The 22,744-nt window shown below is 36.8% G+C and overlaps 6 protein-coding genes across 7 annotated transcripts; 1 reads left to right on the top strand and 5 right to left on the bottom strand.

The window, feature by feature from the left end:
- Nucleotides 1-490: 490 nt before the first annotated feature.
- Nucleotides 491-2,480, bottom strand: LOC17877579 (aquaporin NIP1-1). Its single transcript, XM_006284146.2, has 5 exons — nucleotides 2,240-2,480; nucleotides 1,912-2,136; nucleotides 1,376-1,594; nucleotides 959-1,020; nucleotides 491-873 (listed from the first exon to the last, which is right to left on the bottom strand). The coding sequence occupies exons 1-5, from the start codon at nucleotides 2,414-2,416 to the stop codon at nucleotides 660-662; spliced, it is 897 nt and encodes a 298-aa protein (XP_006284208.1). The 5' UTR covers nucleotides 2,417-2,480; the 3' UTR covers nucleotides 491-659.
- A 3,179-nt stretch (nucleotides 2,481-5,659) lies between these two features.
- Nucleotides 5,660-11,982, bottom strand: LOC17877772 (protein ENHANCED DISEASE RESISTANCE 2). Its single transcript, XM_006285194.2, has 22 exons — nucleotides 11,542-11,982; nucleotides 11,356-11,430; nucleotides 10,668-10,721; nucleotides 10,501-10,566; nucleotides 10,314-10,417; nucleotides 9,807-9,874; nucleotides 9,608-9,724; nucleotides 9,165-9,205; nucleotides 8,959-9,059; nucleotides 8,583-8,678; nucleotides 8,188-8,252; nucleotides 8,031-8,102; nucleotides 7,783-7,938; nucleotides 7,446-7,672; nucleotides 7,325-7,364; nucleotides 7,083-7,231; nucleotides 6,892-6,993; nucleotides 6,700-6,744; nucleotides 6,466-6,606; nucleotides 6,282-6,377; nucleotides 6,099-6,200; nucleotides 5,660-5,995 (listed from the first exon to the last, which is right to left on the bottom strand). The coding sequence occupies exons 1-22, from the start codon at nucleotides 11,677-11,679 to the stop codon at nucleotides 5,894-5,896; spliced, it is 2,157 nt and encodes a 718-aa protein (XP_006285256.1). The 5' UTR covers nucleotides 11,680-11,982; the 3' UTR covers nucleotides 5,660-5,893.
- Nucleotides 11,983-13,031: 1,049 nt separating this feature from the next.
- Nucleotides 13,032-16,943, bottom strand: LOC17879984 (putative disease resistance protein At4g19050). Its single transcript, XM_006282473.2, has 2 exons — nucleotides 13,361-16,943; nucleotides 13,032-13,286 (listed from the first exon to the last, which is right to left on the bottom strand). The coding sequence occupies exons 1-2, from the start codon at nucleotides 16,915-16,917 to the stop codon at nucleotides 13,226-13,228; spliced, it is 3,618 nt and encodes a 1,205-aa protein (XP_006282535.2). The 5' UTR covers nucleotides 16,918-16,943; the 3' UTR covers nucleotides 13,032-13,225.
- Nucleotides 16,944-17,782: 839 nt separating this feature from the next.
- On the bottom strand, nucleotides 17,783-19,335 carry LOC17880671 (probable disease resistance protein At4g19060). 2 transcript variants are annotated; one of them, XM_023779034.1, is made up of 2 exons: nucleotides 19,245-19,335; nucleotides 17,783-19,037 (listed from the first exon to the last, which is right to left on the bottom strand). In XM_023779034.1, the coding sequence occupies exon 2, from the start codon at nucleotides 19,018-19,020 to the stop codon at nucleotides 17,959-17,961; it is 1,062 nt and encodes a 353-aa protein (XP_023634802.1). In that variant the 5' UTR covers nucleotides 19,021-19,037; nucleotides 19,245-19,335; the 3' UTR covers nucleotides 17,783-17,958. The 2 variants fall into 2 exon arrangements, with proteins under 2 accessions (XP_023634802.1, XP_006282927.2); XM_006282865.2 differs by having other exon boundaries at nucleotides 17,783-19,048; nucleotides 19,245-19,332.
- LOC17880866 (cadmium-induced protein AS8) lies at nucleotides 19,196-21,419 on the bottom strand. Its single transcript, XM_023779036.1, has 5 exons — nucleotides 21,308-21,419; nucleotides 20,797-21,198; nucleotides 20,218-20,464; nucleotides 19,814-20,047; nucleotides 19,196-19,498 (listed from the first exon to the last, which is right to left on the bottom strand). The coding sequence occupies exons 2-5, from the start codon at nucleotides 20,797-20,799 to the stop codon at nucleotides 19,464-19,466; spliced, it is 519 nt and encodes a 172-aa protein (XP_023634804.1). The 5' UTR covers nucleotides 20,800-21,198; nucleotides 21,308-21,419; the 3' UTR covers nucleotides 19,196-19,463.
- A 103-nt stretch (nucleotides 21,420-21,522) lies between these two features.
- On the top strand, nucleotides 21,523-22,681 carry LOC17878573 (protein PAM68, chloroplastic). The gene is made up of 2 exons (XM_006285363.2): nucleotides 21,523-21,691; nucleotides 21,957-22,681. Exons 1-2 carry the CDS (start codon nucleotides 21,635-21,637, stop codon nucleotides 22,536-22,538), a joined length of 639 nt encoding a protein of 212 aa, XP_006285425.1. The 5' UTR covers nucleotides 21,523-21,634; the 3' UTR covers nucleotides 22,539-22,681.
- Nucleotides 22,682-22,744: the final 63 nt, after the last annotated feature.

Genomic DNA, 22,744 nt, shown 5'->3' with positions numbered 1-22,744 from the left:
TCTTAATTATTTCCATTTCTTCTTTACCTGAGCCATAGTGGTCTTCACTGGATCCTTACCGTCTTCCCTGCTTGGTGAACACACCACCGCAAGGTCCGCAACCTTATCATTGACGCCATTGTTAAACCTTATTTTTTCTTCTGCTTCCGTTTGGTTTGCGTCATCGTGTGTCTATTTTGGTCTTTATAATAAGAGACTGGAGTGACGTTGCATTAGGAAAAGATGGCGTGGATGATTTGGGGAGTGTGCCACTCATTAAAGACTTGAGAGAGTGGTGGATAATGTTAAATTTTGGATCTTTTCAGACAAAGTAACATGTGCTCGGCTTTTTTAAGTTGTATCGCCTAGTTGGCAATGATTGCGACTCCGGATTTTGTGCTTCCTTTGACAAACAAGTCCCAACGATTTTGCTTAAACCATACTTACTTTTTTCTTTCCACAACTGAATGCAATTATTTTCCAAGATATATATACAATACAATTCCACATGAAGATAGAATCTTATGCATTAAAAAAAAGAGAGAGATAAAACGTAGCAATTGATACATCCACATACGTAATAAGATGTAGAGAAAAGTTATACAATTCACACTTAATTCTTTCTCATCACTTCTTTAACATGTAGCAGCCACATGCTTTCTTTTTCTCCTTAACTAGAGCTAGCTACCGCTTCGCACAGTCTTTAAAAACGAGCCGCTTTTGGTTATTTCTCGCAATGGCTTATCTGTATATCTAACCGTGTTATAAACCCACGCACCCGACACCGCACCAAGTATTGGTGCAACTATGTATATCCATATTCCTTTGTAGCAACCATACACCATTGCAGGTCCTAAACTTCTTCCTGGATTCATCGACGCACTCGATATCGGTCTAACCATAAACATAAGTTCATATCATTTTTTATTCTTATAGTCGATGAAGAAAAGTAGAAGAAATATGCTAAGTGATAACTTACGCAGCAATTAGAACGTTAAGTAGCACCGTTGATCCTATTGCTAATCCAGCAAGCTCTCCGATCTGAATAGTAATTTAAAACGTTTTGGTCCACAATCTTAAGTTTCTTATAAATTTATAGACCAAAGCAAACAAATGTATGTAATTTCCTTGCAGTCAAAATTTAAAATCAAAGACGAAATGTTATATAAGCTCCAAATACTTTTTTCCGATCAATTATATTAGAGTTACGTGTTCTTCTTTTTATGTTAAAGAAATAAATTGAATTAATATTTGTGACGTTTACAATATATATATATATACTCAATTGAATTTGACGGGTGAGTGTAGTACTGTGTACGTAGTATGCAAGCCATCAAATTTGACTAGTAGTGTATAGTTTCGAGTCAACATAAGAAAAATTTGGAAAAATACTAACCGCTCTATTATCGGTAGCGACACCAGCAGTGATGAACATTAGATAGAAAGTGACGATAAACTCCATCACAAACGCTTGCATGTCTGATCCCACTGGTGATGATCCGATAAACACATCGTGTTTGCCGCTACAAACGTCGTGATCAAGTCCCAACAACAGTCGTAAAGTCGCAGCCGCTAGTGTTGATCCCATCACTTGTGCTACCACATAAGCCGGAACCTATAAATAAAATCAAAGAGATATATTAAAATTTAATTAATTCACAAGTTCACTCTATTAACTAATTAAGGTCCCCAATATTGGAATATTATGACGTTTAGATAACAAAATTTGAATACTATAGTAAATGTCGCATTAAAAATGCTACTTCTTTTGATAACATTAAAGTTTCTTGCAATACAAGCAACCGATAGTTAAACTAGAAGACCTATCAAACACAAAACACTAACAAACTAAAAAAGCACACATACATAAAATACAAAGCTTGATCTATCGATATCAGGCGGCTATATATGTAATTGTGTTATTGGTAGGACCTGTTTGAAAGGAAAACGGCCGCAAGAGGCGAATGCGATACTAATGGCCGGATTAAAATGAGCACCGGAGATGTGACCAAGAGAGTAAATGAGGACCATGACGGTAAGTCCCCAAACGATGGCTATCCCTGGAAGAGTCACTACATTGTCGTTTTGCATGTTTACAGCCACTGATGCACAACCAGTGAATACCAAAAAGTATGTTCCCACAAACTCAGCCATCAACTGAAAACATAGCGTAAAACCAAGACAGTTAGCGTTTAATTAGTCTTGTCAAGTCTAACTTGTTAAGAGGAATTTTTCGGAGTTATAGAGAAAGTGACAAAACCTTTTGTAAGAAAGGGACAGAGACTGAGAGGAGAGAGTTTTGTTTCTTCAAGGGTTTAGGGTTACTAAGAATAGCTTCTGTTTGTTGTTGTTGTTGGTGTTCGTCTTCTTCCTTGAGATTCACCACCACTGCTTCTTCTCTGGCGTTGCCATAGCCGTTTCCCGAGATATCCGCCATAAATGAATTTTGTCTTATCAGAAACAAAGAAGAAAAAAAGGGTTAGAGCTAAAGGGACTTGCTTTATGACTTGTGAGAATGATAAATTTGGTGGCCATCGACTGTCTCCTATTTATTGGGGATCGGAGAGAGAGAGAGAGGGATTGGCGTTTCTTTGACGATGTCAAATAATATTACCTATTTAAGTAATGCTTAAAAAATCTATCCTTAATTATTAATTTGCATGCATTATATTTCCCATAATATATTCTTATCCACAAAAGTATATTATATAAGTTGTAAAGGAATATCAATTGCTTTTTTGTTACGTTCAGATGATTAATTTGATCGTCATAATTTGCGCTTATCTAAGATTTCGAGTAATAATATACCGTTATAGAACAATTATGCCCCCTAAAACAAGTTTTAATTAGGTCACCAAGTCTATTCGAAATTCAAGGATTAATTATTATTTTTTGCTGATTGATAGATATATAGAACGTTTAAATAAAGTGTGTATCGATATAAATTTCTTAATTTTAAAAGCATATAATATCGAAATATTGGATTTCGGATATTAAGTCCACCGTACCGGGCCATATATAAATACAACCAAATTTGTTCGTGTAATCGTATCATAGAGACCCCAAAAAAAGAAGAAAAAAAGTCATGAAAAAATTTATAATAAACTGATAACATTTATGGAAAGTTGAAAGTGTCAATTGAAGGAATTGAAGAAGGCCTCTTCAAGTCTTCAACCACCACCAGAAATATGGACACACTTTATTTTACCTTATAGTTGTGCGTGTCTGTCTACTACACAATAGTATAAAAATTACACTAAAATCTCAAGATATTCAAATCTAGATTCCAAGTTGCCAGTACGTAACTATCTAGATCTAGATCCGTGAATTTTATGTGTCTATTGTTCGGATCAGATCATATATATATCAACCTCAGTTTTGTATACATCTTAACATGTAACTAATTATGATCGATCAGAATAACCTCTACGCGGCAACAATAGTTGATATTTGATAGCCTCTTCAAAATGTCATACCACTAGTTTACGTTGAGTTCGAAACTGTTTTATGGATGCTGTGCCATTTACAACTCACGATTTTGGATTTTCAGTAAATTAGCATTTTAATAATCTTAAAGACTTTCAGTTGCAGCAAGTCATTAGAATACAATACATACTTGTTTTTTCCCCTTCAATCAGTGCTTCGATATCTTCGTATATAATATAGAGGTATATAAATCCGGTTTCAACTTGTCACATATACATCAATAATAATGAATGTCAATGCCATGCACATGTAAACACGTATATATCCTCCTCAGTGTGTTAGTGATTTGTTTTCAAGACTATGTAGAAGTGTAGCACCAACGATCAAAATTAGTTATGAAACTTCTAACATAATATCTGGTTAATCGTATATATACATATTGATAAATACGATATGTATGATGTATGATGCCCAAAAGGAGAGTTAAAAATACGCAATGAAGATGAGAACATAAATTATTAAAAGGGAGATAAATAAATTATAAGCATCATTAAGGGAAAAAAACCATATACATGTAGGACAGTACGTAGGAGTGTCAAAGTCGATCAAAAATATTATTATGTTCCCATAACAAAGGGAAGGTTTTTGTATAAAAGATTTTACAATATATATACTTGGTTGTATTTTGTTGTTATATATAAAAATGAATGTGCCACGGATCACGGGAAAAATCATTTTTATTAACTTTTTAAGTTTGAATGAAAATTCAGGCACATGTATCGTAACTCTATCATTCGAGATATGCTAAATCTCTTTTTAATTTAGATACTTTCAGACAACTGTATGTCAACTTCATTATTAATCTTTTATTTCACCAACAATAACCAATTAATCATCCATTGAAGCGAATAATAAACTAAGGTTTTGTGCATGGGAAGAAACCAATCCGAAAGTCAAAGGTATATATAGAGTACTACACAGAAAAAAAAAAGAGAGAATTTCTTGCTCGTGCCCTAGCAATTTGCACATACATTACATTATCATTATAATATAGAATAAAATACCAAAAAAAGAAGAGAAAAAAAAAGACCAAGCATGATCAGAGCTGGCTAACAGCTGGAGCTGGATTAAAATTAATATGAAGTGGAAAAGACATCGACGTAGTATGTTCCCCTAAGAAGGCTAGGTTTTTTAACTTCGGAGTAGAACATACTTATAATAAGGTCCAAGGATCACGGGAAATCAATTTTTATCACTATTGACGTTTTTGATCCAAGTATCAATCACATGTTTGTTTAGTAGTATCATTCAAGATATGATATAATTCTCTGTATATAGAACCAATGTTTTAGACCATGGATGCAAAACTCTATTAGATTCAACGTACGTCGAGAACAATATATATAGTAAAAACGAGAAGTTAGACGTATATAGATGATACTCATGCTTAGTTCACGATCGATACATTTAGTAGACGATATGATTGGATTTTTTATTTATTTATTAGATAAGATATGAAATCATGATTTGAGGGTTTTTGATTAAGTGAAATACAATTATCAATACTAGTAAGAGTTGGATTAGCTAGATATATAGCGTTAATTAGTCGTCTGAGCCGGGGACTCGGCGTAAGCAAGGGTAATTGCAGAGGCAAGCAGGGCGATCCTCGTAGTTCAGAATGCAACCACCTTTGCTCTGTCTCTTAAGTATTCATACAAAGGCACAGTTTTGGGGAACACAGTCCCCCCATGTTAGTATTTCAGGACATGTATACATACAAATTGAACATACTCTATGTATAAAACCAGTTATTTGTATATGTAATTTTAATTTAAGACATTGCCTTAGAAACCAACTTTTTGTTTATGTAGTACAAAGGTAACAAGGATTTCTTTCCAATTCAAGTAGAAAACCAAATCAATTTCGTAAAATGGGAGATTATATATCTTTGTTTTCTGAGAAAATTAGAAGATTATATTAAGTGAAATATTTAAGGGAAATATTTTTATTTTATTTATTTTAAAGATTCATATATTTTAGTCATGCAAATAGAAGCAAGAAATCTAGAGGCATATGCATGAATGATAAAAATCTTCTACCAAAACTACCGTATGCAAGTAGAAGGTCTCGGAGAAGTGGATCTGCTGGAGAGATTTTGAACGGGTTGTACAAGTCTTAGTCAAATTGAACCCCAAAAAAAAAATGAAACTTGAAAAGTTGTGGTAATTTTCTAAGACAATTAGACAAAGTTAGATAAAGGAAACGCATTGCAATATTGATGGACTGTAAATAGATATACGACCAACTATTTTCCACTATAATGTGACATTACAAAGAAAAAGAAAAAAGAAAAAAAAATGTTTTAAAACAAAGTCACATGTAAAATGAAAAGGAGGACAAAGATAAAGAATATATATTCCAAAGAACCACCAAACACAATGTTGTGACAGAACTTATACATGAAGTTTGATGGTAATTTCTGATGGGTTTACTCTGTCTCCAGATTCGGAACTATAGCTGAAGAGAGCTCTATATGCGAAACCCGAACTGCGCCAATTAGCCTCTCTGGCAGTTCTTCCGGTGTATTTGCCTGCAAAACCCCAGCATGATTTGAATGCATAATAATAACCCCTTAGCTAGTAGCTACCTTAGCAAATCCAAATATTATGGGTCCGTGTCTCTGATAAAATTACCTGTACAAGGAAAGCCATTTCCACAACCAGAGACGTGATTACACCAATAACGAGGCCAAGGACTCCATTTGCAACGGTTGATGACCCAATATCTATGTCAATCTACATCAACAAGAATAAAGTATCTGAGTAATTATTGGTCCGAGAGGCAAACTCATAAACTACATTGATGTGTCTGCTCACTTCTAAGTATGTCGGGCCACGGATGTAGTTGCAGTCCACTGCTTTCCCAAGGAGACATGGGGTGCTTCCCACGCTTTGCCTTACTATCCATGAGCCCTGACATAGAATTTAGTTCTACCTGAAATCAGACTTCCTATAGAATCTCTATATACTTGCAGCAGTAATCACAAAGAGATAAACACACCTTCGGAACTAATGGTATAAGCTTTAGCCTACTATTTCGGAATTCATCATCACCATCCACAAACCGTTGCAAGAGGGACCCAGGTACGAGCTCTTTCATCACGAAATAAAACACCATACTGTAGTGTGTTGATCCTGGAACCTATATAAACACCGGTTTTGCACCTATATAAATATGACTGTGGTTTGTACACAATGTTCGGAATCTTAATAACAGTTGATGGACAAATCTTACTTGAACATTTACCACCATTGAGAATAGACCTTTTTCTGCAGCAACCTGAACATGTGTATCAAAAGGCTCAATACTCTTTCTACTGATTAAGATTTATCCACAAGCTAGTGAAAAACATGGGAAGAATATTGAAGCTTTAGTGGAAAAATCGTTCCTTTAGATAACTAAAATTAAGGTGCTTGTGTATCTTACTTGTGCTGCACAGCCTTTGCGTCTAGCAACATGATCTATTCTTTTATTGTCTTTGAACCAATCAACAGCAACAAGATCCATAAGATGCTTCCCAGCAGGTATCTTCCGTAGTGTTAAATGGACATAAACAAGTTAGTTGGATGTATAAGAACCTAATCATTTCATATTAAGAAGACGAATATTTTAGCAACCTTTCTTTTATCTCCGGTACCGAAACTCTTGCCCCGAACTTTGAAATTGTTCCCGTCAGATGTCCTCCAGCAGTTACGGGCGTTTTCACTTTCATTGCGCTTTAGGTTTCCCGAGAAGCATGACAGATCAATGTTGTGAGCAGGTTCTTCTTCAGAAGTTTCAAATTGCACAAAACACCATTGCTATTAGATAGCCGAATTGGCTCAAGTAGCATTTTCATACTTAATGACAGGGTGCTCACCTGGTCTCTTGACATCGTCCTCTGTTTTACTAGTCTCAGGCTGAAATAGTACACAAAAAAACGACGATTCAATTCCAGATGCTGCTTAAGATTTTAAGATAAAAATGCTCAATATGTAAACCTCTTGTTCTGATTCAGCAATCTGAAATTCATCATCATCATCTGAGTCTTCATCCATGAGCACAGAGTTTCGGTGAACAGAATTTGTTTGATCAAGAGAAAAGGCAGACTGATGCAGCGACTTCCCACTCTTACTCAAGCTCAAGGAAGATGATGCCATATTAACCATGACAGGGATCCGGGTAGTAAGACCTCTCTCATCTGTCTGTGAAAACCATTCCCGCAAACCTGGGATGAGCAGCACCATGGATTAAGACATATGATATTAAATAGCCAATGGAATTCCTTTTCTGTAAGGACCTAAGGAAACCAGAGGAAAGGAGCATGAAAGAACTTACCAGCAACACTATTCAGCATTTGAAGAAGACAATGTTGTTGAAATGCTGGAAGATAGCCTGCACCCCACCCTTTTAGATCAATTTGTATCAAATGTTGCACTTGTGTTCTAGGTCTCCCATTCCGAGGTTTTAGTGGGGAAATATTATAACCTCCACCTATAGGAAACAAAACAGGGTTAGATAGTAGTACATCAAAGAGTAGAAGAATTTAATCAAGTGCTTAACATCAATTATTTTCTTAGACGTACTCTCAAGATGAGCCCGAACACATCCAGGTTGTGGACCACAATTCTCATGCTCCCTAGAACGGAACAACACAACTTCACAGAAAGCGAGATAAATAATCAACAAGCTTATAAAACTAATTTTTGAGATTCTGGATGAATAAAGAAGAAAGAAAGATACCATAACTCCCATCATCATTACGGCGCCAATAGCGGACATAACAGAGGTCACGAGGCCACACAATCCTGAAATCATTTGATGTAACAATAATGATGAAAACAGAGCTCGTGGGAACAATAAAACAATATTCAAACGGGAAACAGAAAGATCACAATTAAAACCAAGATAATAACCCTGAACTGGTTTCATGTCTCCAGTCTTATACCCAAATAAAAGACGCCTTTGCATTGAACCTACAGCCCTTGAGGGCAACCAAGTGTATTCTTCTAATATGTGGTATACTGGTATATTCCTTACGATGTGATGTGGTGATAAGGTTTAATTAATTTGGGATAAAACATCACATTTTGTCAGCTGACAATTAGTAGACAATATTTTTTTAGGTGCAAACTTACATTGGAAACCAGTCGAGCAGAAGTCTATGATAGAGCACTGCTGTGTGACCATCCACCTCTTCCACTAGGCTACCATACTGAAAGCTGCAGTCCCACCTACATTGAACAGGAACAAACAGGGACACATATAATTTCAGATACAGATAAACATTAAAATAAAACACTTCTGGATACATACTATATTGAGAAAACGACACTATTTTTCAGGAAAGAAACATATATACATAGACCCGACACTGATAACAAAATGCATAAAACTACAAGGTAATATCTTATAAATTTTTTAAATAATAATGTCTAATTGCAACAAATTACAGAAAAATAAACACTGTACAAGTTATCCTCTAGAAAACACAGAAGGCAGAGAAGCACCTACTCATAACGAGTGCCATCCATGCTCATCAGAAGCTCGAATATATCTTCACATGTTGCCTCCACTACACCTACAGCCTTCATTGCCCTGCTACAGCTTCTTGGCTGCACGTGTAGCAATATAATGATGGTTCTTGTCTATATAAAGTTACAATGTAATCAAAGATAAATTACACCGCAATAATGAAAAGGTATTCGACATTTCCGTACAAGGTAATCAACTTCAAGAAGCTCTTCAAAAATCCGAAGACCTGCCAATGGGTAGAAAAGCAAGAGCTGATTAAGGCCAAATTCTAAAACGCAATAAATAAATAAACACGAAGCGCCTTGAGCCAATCAAACTTGAAAATTTTACCCAATTGCAGATAAACAATGAAACTAAGATTTTCCATTTAAGAGTTCCACCGTAGAATTCAGGCCTATCAATTAATCAGGAAGCAATGGGAATGACGGAACCCATAGATATAGAAGATTCTATTGATTTTTCACTGAAAAAGATCTTCCAGTTCATATAGAATATAACTAACAAACACACTGGATTCCAAACGTTCCAAATAAGATCTCATAATTGTTGTTTATCAATGGGAAAACAGAATACTAAATTGCATTTCAGAAGTCGCAGCACGACCTAGGAACTCTGTAAAACTACTAACCATTTTGGCACTGAAGGAGACGCCAGTGTTTTCTGGAAAATGCTTGGTTGTTGGAATCCTGGTTGGCCAATTCTGCATCAAATTCTTTGGTCCAGTCAAGTACAGATTCTGGAGGACCTGCAAGTTTTTTTGAGGTGAATAGGTCAGGCCGGATCGCAGTACCAGATTAAACACACAAATAAGTGAATTCAAAAGAAACCATTTCCAATAGTTGTCCTCCTCATTAAGCTCCTGCGAGAGTCCTCTTCATCCTCTGGCGCACTAAATCTGAAGGAAATTGCAGATAAGTTTTTGTATAGCTATATGCATATTAAAGAAAACAAAGATAAACAACATAGTGAAAAAAAAAAAAAAAAGAATGATATCTAATGGGTAAATTTTGACATTTTTAGAATAACTGAGGCAGCCGATTAGGGAAAATCCAAACCCAGATTAGGTTTGGTAGTTTACTTCCTATATGTTTTATCTAATTAAATGACAATTTTCAAATTTATTTATATCATTCCACAAACCACTTAAATTTGAACATAGTGGATAGGAATCCCATAACAAAGAGATCAAGTTTATGAATGATAAGAATATTCAGAACATAATTTGTCCCGATTTAGTCAGGAGATCCTATAAGTGAGAAAATTTAGCCAGTGAGTTGTTGAAATATTGATCCAATTTGGAGGTACTAGAGAACTCTTTTAAAATAAGCACTTACTGGCTTTCATGGTCTGAAGATGAAGCAGTTCTTCCAGTATCCATTCCAGACTTATATTCAAAGGAAACATACTGCTGACCATTTGGAACTTGGGACTCTTGATGCTGCAATAAACAGTGACTACTATATAAACAATAAAAGGGGAGTAAGCTTTTGTGATGCAGGAATTGGTAGACAGATGGCTTACCTGGTCTATAACAGACTCGATTTTTTCCTTCCACATTAGTGCTTCTTGGATGTTAAACGCTGCCATCTAGCAAGAAACACACTCCACATTAACTAGCCCAAAAGCGTGTAATTGCCAAGTACCACGAAAACTCCAGTGTTAGCTATTCTTAAGTATAGACAGCATACCGTAATTCTATGACTCTTTTCTTTCTTGTTATAAACAGACAACACGTAAACCATCTGCAAAGTCGAGCCAAAAAGCCCAGAAGAGTTTATGGAGGCATAAGTGATATAACAGTCAAGAATATGATAAGAGAAAATTAACATTTCATGGGAAACCATCAACTGTATCACAACAAACATTATATCTCTCTTGCAGAAAGAGATTGGAACCGCTGTGGGAGGCTGCCCTAAACAAACCTTCAGATGATCTCTCTAATGCAATAATTATTATATATCATATATATGTAATATATGCACATCAATAATATTATTCTTGGTTTTTTGGTCCTCAAGAGAGTAGCAGCAGATTTACTAACCAAATCCAGTTTGACTCAAGTATTCTACCCAGTTACTCTGCCCAGAAAAATAATAATCCTCACAACTAAGAATACCTAGCAGCCACTCCTTCCTTCCTCGAGAGTCATCTTGTCCTACTCATCACCTCTCTCACCCCACTATTGAAAGTACAAATATTTGCCAGGGGAGAGAAGATAAGCCTAAATAACTTCATCCAAAGCAAGAATAACGAGAAGAGTGGTCGAAGTTCACAAAACCAGGTAAAACACTCAATGCAACAACATCACATACACATTCTATTAACACTTCAAGTAACAACATGGTAGCAAAAGAAAAAGGTAAAAACAAGACTCACATGTCCATGATGTGTTTTCAAGCCTCGATCCTCAACTCTGCAATTACCATCAATTAACATGGTCTTGATAGGAACCTATTTTAAACATGTAAACAAACACTCATCTTTCAGCTAAAAACCTCTCACCACTCAAAAGCACAAATTCACCAATCGAAACAGATTAATAAAAATCATTCGTTTCTTCACCTGAGAATCCTGAGGTTTCTTCTTGTAATAAGCCAAAAGACGAGGCTCCAACACAAAATACCTCATATGAATATACGATCTTCCGATCTTTCTCCTCCCATACCTAACCATCCACCCTTCGTATACTATCTTAGACATTCTCGCTATCCCTTGAACAGGGACGAACAGACCAAATCAAAAGCGCACAAAAACTTTCCCCACGGAAATCGAAATCGAATCTAGTTATTTCCGCGGGAGAATCATCGAGTTGCTAATTGACCTGATTGTTCATCGGCGCTCCGGCGCCGGAATCTGGTAATTGATTCTCGCAGATTCCTCTCTGCCGATTCTAGCGAAGATTTATGAGCTCACAGGTTTTTTTTTGAAAATTCCGAAAAAACATAAAATCAAAATTTTCCACTTAAAACAAAGAGAAAGCGATTCAACTTTGACAGAAGAAATGAGGAAAAAAAATTAAAATTCGAATGCTTTTAATTAAGAAAAAAACATTAGAGAGAGAAATATCTAAACAAACTTAATTAATTGAATAAGTAATCACGCCAAAGAAGTAAGTTAGTCTGTTAAACTAACATAAATGATGAATAAAATGTTTTAATTAAAATTAATTCTGGTCATGCCAAATCAGTGCAAAAACTCACATTTATTTATTTTTATTTATTTTTGTCATCGTCATCTATAAATAAAAAAATTAGCTGACGAAGCAATTCCATTGAGAGAAGGTCGCTGACGGTGATGTTAATCCGTTCGACAGGTTAGAAAACGACGCCGTATCAACAAAATAGCTGACGTGTTAACCATATACACGTGGGCCACAATAATTGGCTGACGTCTTCTTTGTTTTTAAATAAGACAACATTACGACCACAACACATACAAAAGTCAATACAGATAAACTAGTTTCAAAATTTACTGATCAATAAATCTTTAAATATGAATGTGCTATGTACTATATTGAAAATTATATCGAAACCAAATTAAATAAATCCAAAATTTATCTACAGTAGGGGAAAGAAAAATCTGAAAGTATTGAATTGGAGAGAGGATTTGGTTTAGTATGGTGCAATGATAGATTCTACGAGTTCTTGGAGAGGAGTGAGTTCTTTCTTGTCAATGAGAACAATCTCCTGCAAAAAACAACACCAAACCAATAAAAATCAAGAATCATTAAACTCAGAAACTGCTAATAGATTATTAGAATAGAGACTAATGATAAGATAAAAAAGAGTTTAGCTTATTATACATGAGTGAAGAGGATGAAGTGTTTGAAGCAAGTGTTGTGGTGAGTTTCTTCTTTGAGACTAACAATCGTTTGAAGATTTGTCTTCACCACTTCTTTGACCCCGCATATTTAAGACCAGTGTCTTTTGTCCATTATCATTAGAGATTTACTAATGTAAGGTTATTTACCAAATCTTTGAGGAAATATGGACTCCTCATCGAGTTGTATCTCATTCTAATCCATTAATCTTATTTCATTTGGTCTTTATTTTTAGAGTTTACAGAACACAAGAGACAAGACACAACATAAAGTTAACATTTTTGTAAGTTTTCGTATTACATGCTCTGTCAAAGCTCAAGACTTTGATCATTATTTCAACATTTACGGTGAGAACTTATTAGTTTTCCGATGGAAAGTTTCGAATCTTCATCCTCATTTTGTGAAGATAGAACATGTGAGATGATGTTACACTGTGCTTGTAGCTTCTGTGGGCTGAGTGGGAGTTTGGGTTTCAGGCCCAATAAACCTGCACATGAAGAAAAACAGTTAGTGTGAAAACAAAAAAAAAAGGATTCAGTTTTGTAGTTGTTGTTCACTTACTTGTGAGGCTGATCCTCTGAAATTTCCCCTGTTATCCTTGTTCCTAACCTCAGTTCATCTTCTTTAACTTTCAAATTCGGACATTTCACAATCGTGTATTTCACCAGATTTGGGAGTTTTGCCCCAACGATCGATAAAACAGGCAAATCAAGAAGGTGAAGCTTGTGAAGCTTCAATAGTTCTCCTGCTTCTACTTCGAACAATCTCTCCAAATTATCACAGAACTTCACTCGTAGAATCTCAAGGTTTTCAGGAATCTCGGGGAAGAGGGATTTGATGCTTGGACAACAATCTACGCTTAACTTTTTAAGGTTCTTGAAGATGAATCCTCCATTGCTATTGTACAAGCTTTTCAGTAATGGAAGATTTGATATCCAAAGGTTCTCCAATGATGATGATGATGATTTATCTTTCTCTTGTTTCTCATCTGATTCGAATAGAATCTCCATGTCTTTGCACCTCTCTACCCAACAACCCTTTACCGAACTCATCTGAAACTCGTGGAAGATAGAAGATACGTTTTGGGATCCATTCTCTGATATAGAGACATACTCTGCTTTGGCTATATACTCTTTGCCAAGATTCATTGGTTTGTTGATATCAACGATATCTACACCCAAAGGAACTTCAGGATCAAGAACTCTGTATCTATCGCCGTGATATACAAGTTTATCGCCTTTTTTGCAGGTTTTTTCTGCTACTTTTGAGATGATAGAGCCCTCTGAATTCGTTGTTAAACACTCCTTTATTTGGCTCCACTCGTCTCGCTCTAGACACGTCGAATCCGCGAGGACAATGCGTTTTGAAGAACAGAGGATGCTCTGTTTTGGCAACTCTGGAAATGTTTTCAGTTTTGTCCCAGAGAGATTAACTTCGCAAAGATAAGACATACTCTCGAATGATCCCTCGATTTTCTCCAGATCAGTGCTTCCCGAAACATCAAAGATCTCAAGATGTGTTAGCTTCTCAAGGTTTGGAAGAGCCTTTAGCTTGGAACAGTTTCTTAGGATGAGCTCCTGGAGGTTAGATAGCTCTGAGATTTTGTTAGGTAACTCACTGAGATTAGTTCCCGAAAGATTCACTCTGTAGAGGTAAGGCATGTTCTCGAATGATCCCTCGATTATATCCAACTCGGTGCTGCCCGAAACATCGAAGATCTCAAGTTGTGTTAGCTTCTCAAGGTTTGGAAGAGTCTTTAGCTTGAGACAATTTCTTATGATGAGTTCTTTGAGGTTAGATAGCTCTGGGATTTTGTTAGGTAACTTACCAAGATTCGTTTCAGATAGATTCACTTTATGGAGGTAAGACATCTTCCCAAAGGATCCATCGATCTTTTTCAACTTATTGCAACCAGAAACGTCGAAAACCTCAAGGTGCGTCAGACTCTCAATGCTTGGAAGCTCTTCAATTTGGGAGCAGTTCTTTAACAGAAGCTGATTGAGATGGACAACACCAGCGATCGTGTCGGCTAACTCAGGAAGTGTTGTCTTTGAAATATCAAGGATCCTAAGCTCATTCTTATCCTCTAAACACACTTCAAGCATCTCCACTAAGCTTGTAGCACCAGAGGCATCAAGAATCTGAAGCTTAGTCAAGGGTTTAAGCTGTGGCAATCTTTTAAGCCTTGTGCAGTTTCGCAGCAAGAGCCGGGTCAAGGATGGCATCTTGCTGAAATCGTTAGTAGAGTCTTTGCTATGAAAAATTGGTAGGCGGATGATTTGAGTATCTGAGAAGTCTAAGTGTTCGAGCTGCTGAAGATGAGCGAAGTTCTTGTTCTTGCCTTTATAGTATCTCCAATCTTTAACTTTATCGAAGTAAGACTCGAGTTTCCGAGCTCCATGAATGTCGATAACTTCTAATTTTGTTGTTGCTACATTGAAATTAGGCAGATCTTGTAGCTCAGAACAGTCTCTTAGGATGAAGCAACGGAGCATGCTTAGATTTTCGATTGTGGAAGGCGAAGATTTGATAGCAAGCCCGGAAAGGTTAATACTTTGGAGCTGAGTCATGTTCTTGAAGAAATCATCAGGAATGTTATCAAGAGAACTTGCACCAGAGACTTCAAGAACGTGTAGGCGTTCAAGACTCGTGAGCTCATCGATGTTTTGGATTAGATCGCAGTCCCTGAGCACGAGTACTCGAAGTTTCTTTCGCTTAGATAAAGACTGAACAAGATCTTCGAACGTTGGCTCAAAGAGTACAACAACTTCAAGATCTTGCATCTCTGGTTTCTCAAAGAACTTTCCATGAACTTCTCTGCGTAAACGATTACCGCTTACAATAATCGACGTGATCTTCTTCTGCTTAGATTGAATTGTCTGTATCATATCGTCGATTAAGATGATTTTCCCAAGCCCTTTTCTCTTGTCTCCGCCATAAACTCTGTCAAATCCAAGAGAAGATCTTCCAAAGAATCCACAATCTTGAAGATCTAATAGATTGTTCATAGCAAACTCTGGCACCACAATGTTGTCTTCTTGTATCTTCAAGATTCCTCTGTTCATAAAATCCATTAAAATGGAATGTCCTTCTTGATAAGCTTTCTCAACTGACTTAACCGGATCAAAATACCCTTCAAGCATCCAGTGCACGATTAGGTCGCGGTAATAAGCGCATCCAGAGTAATTGTAGAAGTCCAGGATATGCCAAAAGCAAGCAATGACCGGACGTTTGACCGTATCATCAAGCTTTAACAACTCGTAGCTTAATCGCAAGACGGGATTGTAGAGGCGGCGATCAATAGCGTTCTTACAAGCAGCTGCTGCGTCTAATGAATCGGAAGATAGAATCAGTTCTTTAAAGATCTTCCTCTGTTTTGCAGACAACGACTTGATGTTGTCCAAGGACTTGGTTAAGACAACGATCGCAGCTGGTAAGCCCTTGCTCTTGCTCAAAATGCAAGACATCAAAGTAGGTTTTTTGATCTCTCCGTCATCGCAAAGTCTCTGCAGCAAAACCAACCAATCTTCATTTGTAAACGACGCAAGTAAGTCCTTTGAATTGTGGAGTAAGTCTAGTGACTCCATTTCTGTAAGCGGAGGGACTTTGATCGTTGTTGATTCTTTCTCCTCTTTTTCATCTCTTTTTGTAACTAGAGTCTTTACGGTAGTCGAGTAGTGTAACTTAAGAAAATTTTGGAGATTTAGTTCTTTCATTACATGGTTTTCAGTTGTCATGCTTCCTTCATCATCCAAAATCAAGAGAAGATTATTCTTCTTGTGACTGCTCATCTCTTGTGTAATCTTCTCTTCCAAGGTCTCAACCGAATAATCAAGCTCATCAGGTCCTTCGCCTTCTTCAAACTCGTAAATTAAGGACAACTGAGAAGCTAGATTCTCGTAAAGAGACTTCACGTCTTCAATCCTTTTGTTCAGATGTAACCAGAGGACATTGTAGCTTTCTTGGATAACACGTTTGCTGACTTCTTTTGCAAGCCATGTCTTCCCTATACCAGCTTCACCAACGAGGACAGTTCTTGAAGCGACACCATCTGGTCCCAACGATTCCATTATCTTATTGACAATCTCGTCTCTGCTTGTTTCATTTTTCTTCGCCATCTCTTGGATAGCACGTTTTGTTTTTCTTTTTCTTTGGAGTTTTCTTTGTTTTGTTTTTGTAATCCTTCATTGATTGATTCACGTATTTATACTACTCGATCCACCTTCGATAACTTCCATGTGAATCCTATCATGATGTTATAAGAGAATAATTTTTTTTTTCTTTTCCAGTTTATATTCTGTTGAAACGAAAACGCCAAGTATAATTATTATATTCTTGAAGTAATTACAATGGCTTTTGGAATTGTTTACTACACAAGCAAAACTTTTCTTTTCTTATTCATTTAGTTGCTACACTCTTTTGTTATTGGCTCTTGTTTGTGATTTTGTGATACACGTTTAGGAAAGTGAGTGAGGGTATAGATGTTTAACTTAACATATTGGGGTGAGTATATATGTGCAACTTCTCTTGAGCTGAAAGGAAATTAATATTCTAATACTGGTTCATTACTTCTTTCAAAAGTTAAGTACTTTGAAAGATTACTATTCTTCTTTTTTAGAGCCATGATCACTATTTATAAAAAGAAAATGTGAAACTATCATTCAAATCAAAGAATTTCGAAGTCACTGTAGGTTATATACATACAAAGACTGTCTAAAATGTAAGTAAGAAACGAAATTACATGTTTTATTGAAATCTTACTAAGTTAGTATTCCCTAAAAATTTGGTAGTAACATTGTTTTTTGTTACAGTTCAATGGATTTTCTCTTTTCTAAATTCGAAATCTAAACAAGTGATTGTTTCTTCCAGACGCATATTTGATAATTGACACACAGTATTAGTGAACAGTCTTAATTTTGCTATTAGATATTTAGGGTACCATTAACATATGTGAAAAAGCATTCTTAGAGTTTCACAAAGTCATATTGAAACTATTCATATTGTTTATTGTCAAATGTCAAAAGGTTTACACTCCCACAAGTCTCAACTATAACAGATTCTAGAACAACGAGATAAATTTTAAATAGTAATCTTCAATTTTTGTTTCTTTAGATTTAGAGTGTAAATTGTAAATACGTGTAGATACATTGCTTTAGAAGTTAGAAGCTCTTCTTCCTCTCCATGTCTCCAGTTTCATCCACTTTCACAGGCTCAATCCTCGCAAGCATTCGAGCAGCCAAAGGAATACCGCAAGACTTGTCCATAAGCTCTTGTTTGAATCTTCCCGGATACCTCGGATTCACTTCTATCTTCAATTCTGCTTTTACAGCATCTTTGTAAATCTCCAACACGCTCTCTGCATCGGATCTCGGAAACAAATGCTGCAGATTCTCTTCTTCCCCAACTATCTCCTTCGCCAATCTCTCGTCTCTGCTAGTCATAATCACTCTCCCACCAAACCCTTTAGGAAACCCGCAAGAAAGATGTGATTTGTCCTGTTGGTTCTTCTTATCATCTAGCCTCTGATTCCACTCGTTGTCTTCCCAAACATCGTCTAACACAATCAGATACTTCTTCCCAATCAGATTCAAGTGAAGAGCATACAATAATCGAGAGAGCTCTTTCTCTTTAACTGTCTCTTCCTCTGGTTCCCCAGCTTCATCATTGATGCTCTTCTCTTCTTCTGCTTCTGTTTTGATGTGTTCAAACATCTCATCTTCAATTCCAAGTGATCTCAAGATTTTCTTCACAACATCTATCTTGGGATCTTCATCCTCTTTTGTTTCTTTGCTGTACATAGAAACCCATATCCTCAGGATATAAACCTGTTTCACTTTTTCGTCATTGAACACATCCTGACACAATGTTGTTTTCCCAACTCCGTATTTCCCCACAATCGCTAGAGACTTGAACTCTTCGGATTCCTTTTGCTTCAGCAAGAAGTTCTTCAAGAACAGTTTCTCGTTTACAAAACCATGGATGTGGTGATCCGGAAGCTCAGAGCTTGTCTCCACGCGGTTCGCCTTAGGCCGCACTTTTTTACTGATGCTGCTGCTGTTGCGGGTTGGTGATGAATCCCCATCTGTGGACAGGTTTCCATGCTTAGAGAAAGATCCACTCTGATTTCTAGACAACCATTTCGCATATTCTATATCAAAAGATAACTGGATTGTGGCGAGCTTCTCATCTATATCAGATGTAGACTTCTTTTCTTGACCCATAAGCTCTTCTTGTGTTTCTGAGAAAAAACTAAAATGGGAGGAATTTCAGGGTTTCAAAGTCTGCAGCTTTCACTTTGGGGGTGAGACAGACATGTAAAAGTATATATATATCCAGTAGAATTATCTTTCTCTGCAAACTATTTATCCCCAGAAGTAAAGAATAAAGCAAATGGAATTAGAAAAAAGGAGAAAATATATTATTTGATTAAGGGCAAAGCATAAACCTGTGGTGTAACATTAACTACACTTCTGGTCTTTTCTTTGTGAAACAACTACTCTGAACTGTCTATGAATGCTACTGTCAAATCCTTAACCCCTTATACATATCTCTGTAACTGTAAGACACAAGTGCTTCAGGCTTGGTTCTGATCTGTGCTCACAGTCACATTCACATTCGCATATGCCAATCATAGTAACTATCTAGAAGTGTGTGTCTCAGATGCTTAAGATCCTCGTGGTGATTTATTGTCCTCTGAACCTACAAAGAAAAACGATATATTTAATTGTTCTTTATACTCTTTGTTCTAAAGAATATAGGGGTTTTCAGTGAATAACAGAAACATTTCCTAACCAGAGATACATTATACATTAGCATGCGACTGAAGAGTGTTGGAGTGCAAGTTAGTTATATCTAACAGAAGAGGCTATGTATGCTCAGACTAGTAGCCATGATTACCACTTCTTTTTGAAATTCTAAGACTAAAATGACAAAGAAAACGGATAGAGAAGAACTTTGCAGGATACAGCGAAATGTTAAGGTGGGTATGTCTTATCCCAGACTAATTAAATGTACCTTTGCGCACATGGAGAAGATGACTCCCAAATCTTCCACATTCATGTGAAATGAACAAAGGAAAACTTTTTATGTCAAACTCATTATTTAAGTGAGGCTTCTTGTTAACACCAGAGCACATCTCACTTGCTTGTCTCTGCAACCCCGCAATTTGAGGCATGAAATCGCTCCAACCATCAGTTGAGAGATTTTTACCAAACAACTCGAAAGCGCCCTTTCTAGTCGCTTCCACAGCTGAAGAAAAAACATGAAAAGGTTAAGGAAAAATATCATCAAGTACATTCATGATGCGTAAAACCCGAATTAAGAAACTTCAGAATTAAAAGATTACTTGGTAACATGAATACATATATATATGAAGAAATGTGTGTGAGAGAGAGACAGGGAGAGTATATAGTACATACTGTTACAAGGAGCTGCAAGAAGAAGATTTGTCGGGAGACCAATGCCAATACCAGCAAGTGTTATGCCAACACTAAAACCAACACCGCAGCCAGCACCTACATAACCAATGACCTCAGGACCAAAACCAGGTCCCCATCCGACACCACAACCAATCCCGATCCCCATACCCCAAAATGCTCCATAAGTAGGATGCACAGGATTCCATTTCTCATATCTCCTAAATATACCTTTAATGATCATCAAGACCTGAAAATTTAGTAAAGCTTCAGAATTAAGTCAACATTAATCCATTATATGATCTTTCAATACCCCACTGAACTAAAACAAATCCAATGCACATTGAACTGAGAAGCTATGGATGTTCAACAATCAACACTTATCACCAACAAAACATAAAACTCCTATTTTTCCCACCTATTCTTTCGAAAACCCCACAAATTTCGAACCTCTTAGGATCAGGAACCATCCAATAAGTACTAATCAATAAACCAATTCCAGCAGAAACCTTGGGAAAAACTTGGATAAACCTAAGAAGCAGAACCAAAATCTACAAAGCAACAAAATTTGTAAAGTTTTACCATTAATAGATTGATATTCCAATTGTTCTCGCCTGTTTCGATCTTTCCCTTCTTCGTTCCCACCTTAACTCGATCCCCAGGTGCAAACACTCTTCGTTTGATTTCCTTTTTTTTCCCAGACGAACACTTGAGAACCACTCATCGTTTTACGTTAAGATTAATAAAAACCAAAGCGGACAGAACATAACCGGTGTATTACGAATCCGGTTTACTAAACCAAACTACGGCAGCATCATCCTTCTCCGGTATACAGTATTGTATCCTTCTCCGGCGGTCGATGTCTGGTTACCCGAGTCCGGCGTTCTATACCCTAAAAGTTGTCCAGATTCGTCACCATTTGCTAAAATCTCAAAAGGCTGGAACCAAGTTCGCGAAATCTCATGAAAGTGGTAGCACACGATTCTGTCAGGTGAAGTGACGATATCATTCGAAAAATACAAGTTCTTCGAATCAGAGATCATCAATTCATCATAATTCGTCGATAATTGAGTAAAAACATAACACATCTCACCTCTTTCCATTGTTTTCCTCGCGCTTCCGATCGGAGAATCCTCCTCTGAATCTCCCAACGAGGAAGATGGTAAATGGAAGAACCACTCGTTTAACTTCCTCGCCATTGTGAAAAAAAATTCAAAATTGAATTGGACCGGATGAAACGTATGCATATCGAACCGGATTAAACCGGTATTAAGATTCCAAAGGTGAAGAAGAAGAACCTTATCCACCATTTCTCCTCTCCCACTCGAAACATCGAAAGAAGGACACAAAAATCTGATGCTTCTCTCTGTCTGAATCTCGTTTAGAATTTGGCTTCGTGGTTCATGTCTGGTTTGATACAATGGCTTCTGTACCATGTTCCTTCAAGCTCTCTGTTCATCCCAGATTTTCTTACAAGGTAATCTTCTCTCTTATCTCTTTCAATCTGTGTCTCTATGTAGTTCATTGATGCTGATTCAACTCATTTCTATCGATCATTCTCGTAATCAAAGGTCAATGCCAAGAAACTTTAATCAACTCGTTCCGGTCATTTTCTTGCAATTTCTTTCGGTGCTTTTTAATGGCGTCCAAATCAACTCCACTATCTGGCTTTCAATCTCTTGTTACTTTGATTTTTTATGTAGTCTTGAATTATTCTTATTAAATTGCTTCCATTCACGCAGCGTGATGGAAACTATAAACAGTGTAGTTTAGTGGAGAGACTGAGAGAAACGAAGAGTCAAGTTCCCCAGTCCATTACTTGCATCAACCGCTTGGAGATATCGCGTTTAGCGCCATTACACGCAACGATGAATAGCCCCAGAGGCTTTGGACCTCCTCCTAAGAAATCCAAGAAGGCTAAAAAGCAGAAAACCGGAAATCAAAGTGATGATGAAGAGGACGACGGAGAAGACGAAGATGATGATGAAGAAGATGAACGTGAGAGAGGTGTGATTCCAGAGATAGTGACCAACAGAATGATAAGCAGAATGGGATTCACTGTGGGGTTACCACTCTTCGTTGGTCTTCTCTTCTTCCCATTCTTTTACTATCTCAAAGTCGGTTTGAAGATTGATGTGCCCACATGGGTTCCCTTTATTGTTTCGTTCGTCTTCTTCGGTACTGCATTAGCTGGTGTGAGCTATGGGATCGTGTCGTCGAGCTGGGATCCGTTAAGAGAAGGCTCCTTGTTAGGCTGGAACGAAGCTAAGAAGAACTGGCCTGTCTTTTGGCAATCCTTTTGGAATTCCTCAAACAAGAAATAGACATAGCACAGTAAGCTCTTTGGCCTTGACTAAAAGCTTCAAGGGTTTTGAGATTTATTATAATCTGATGTAAATTTAGCAGAAATGTGTTTTTTGGGATTTTCTATGAGAGGGTTATGAATGTGTCTCTCTGCATTTTTTCATTACAGACTCCAGAGTTACTATATATCACCAATCAAAGCTACCCAAATCAATTGGGAAGTACC

Source organism: Capsella rubella, unplaced genomic scaffold, assembly GCF_000375325.1.
Source record: "Capsella rubella cultivar Monte Gargano unplaced genomic scaffold, Caprub1_0 scaffold_7, whole genome shotgun sequence".
NCBI lineage: Eukaryota > Viridiplantae > Streptophyta > Magnoliopsida > Brassicales > Brassicaceae > Capsella > Capsella rubella.
Note: the sequence above shows the minus strand (reverse complement) of the source record. Positions and strands in the feature narration are given on the sequence as shown.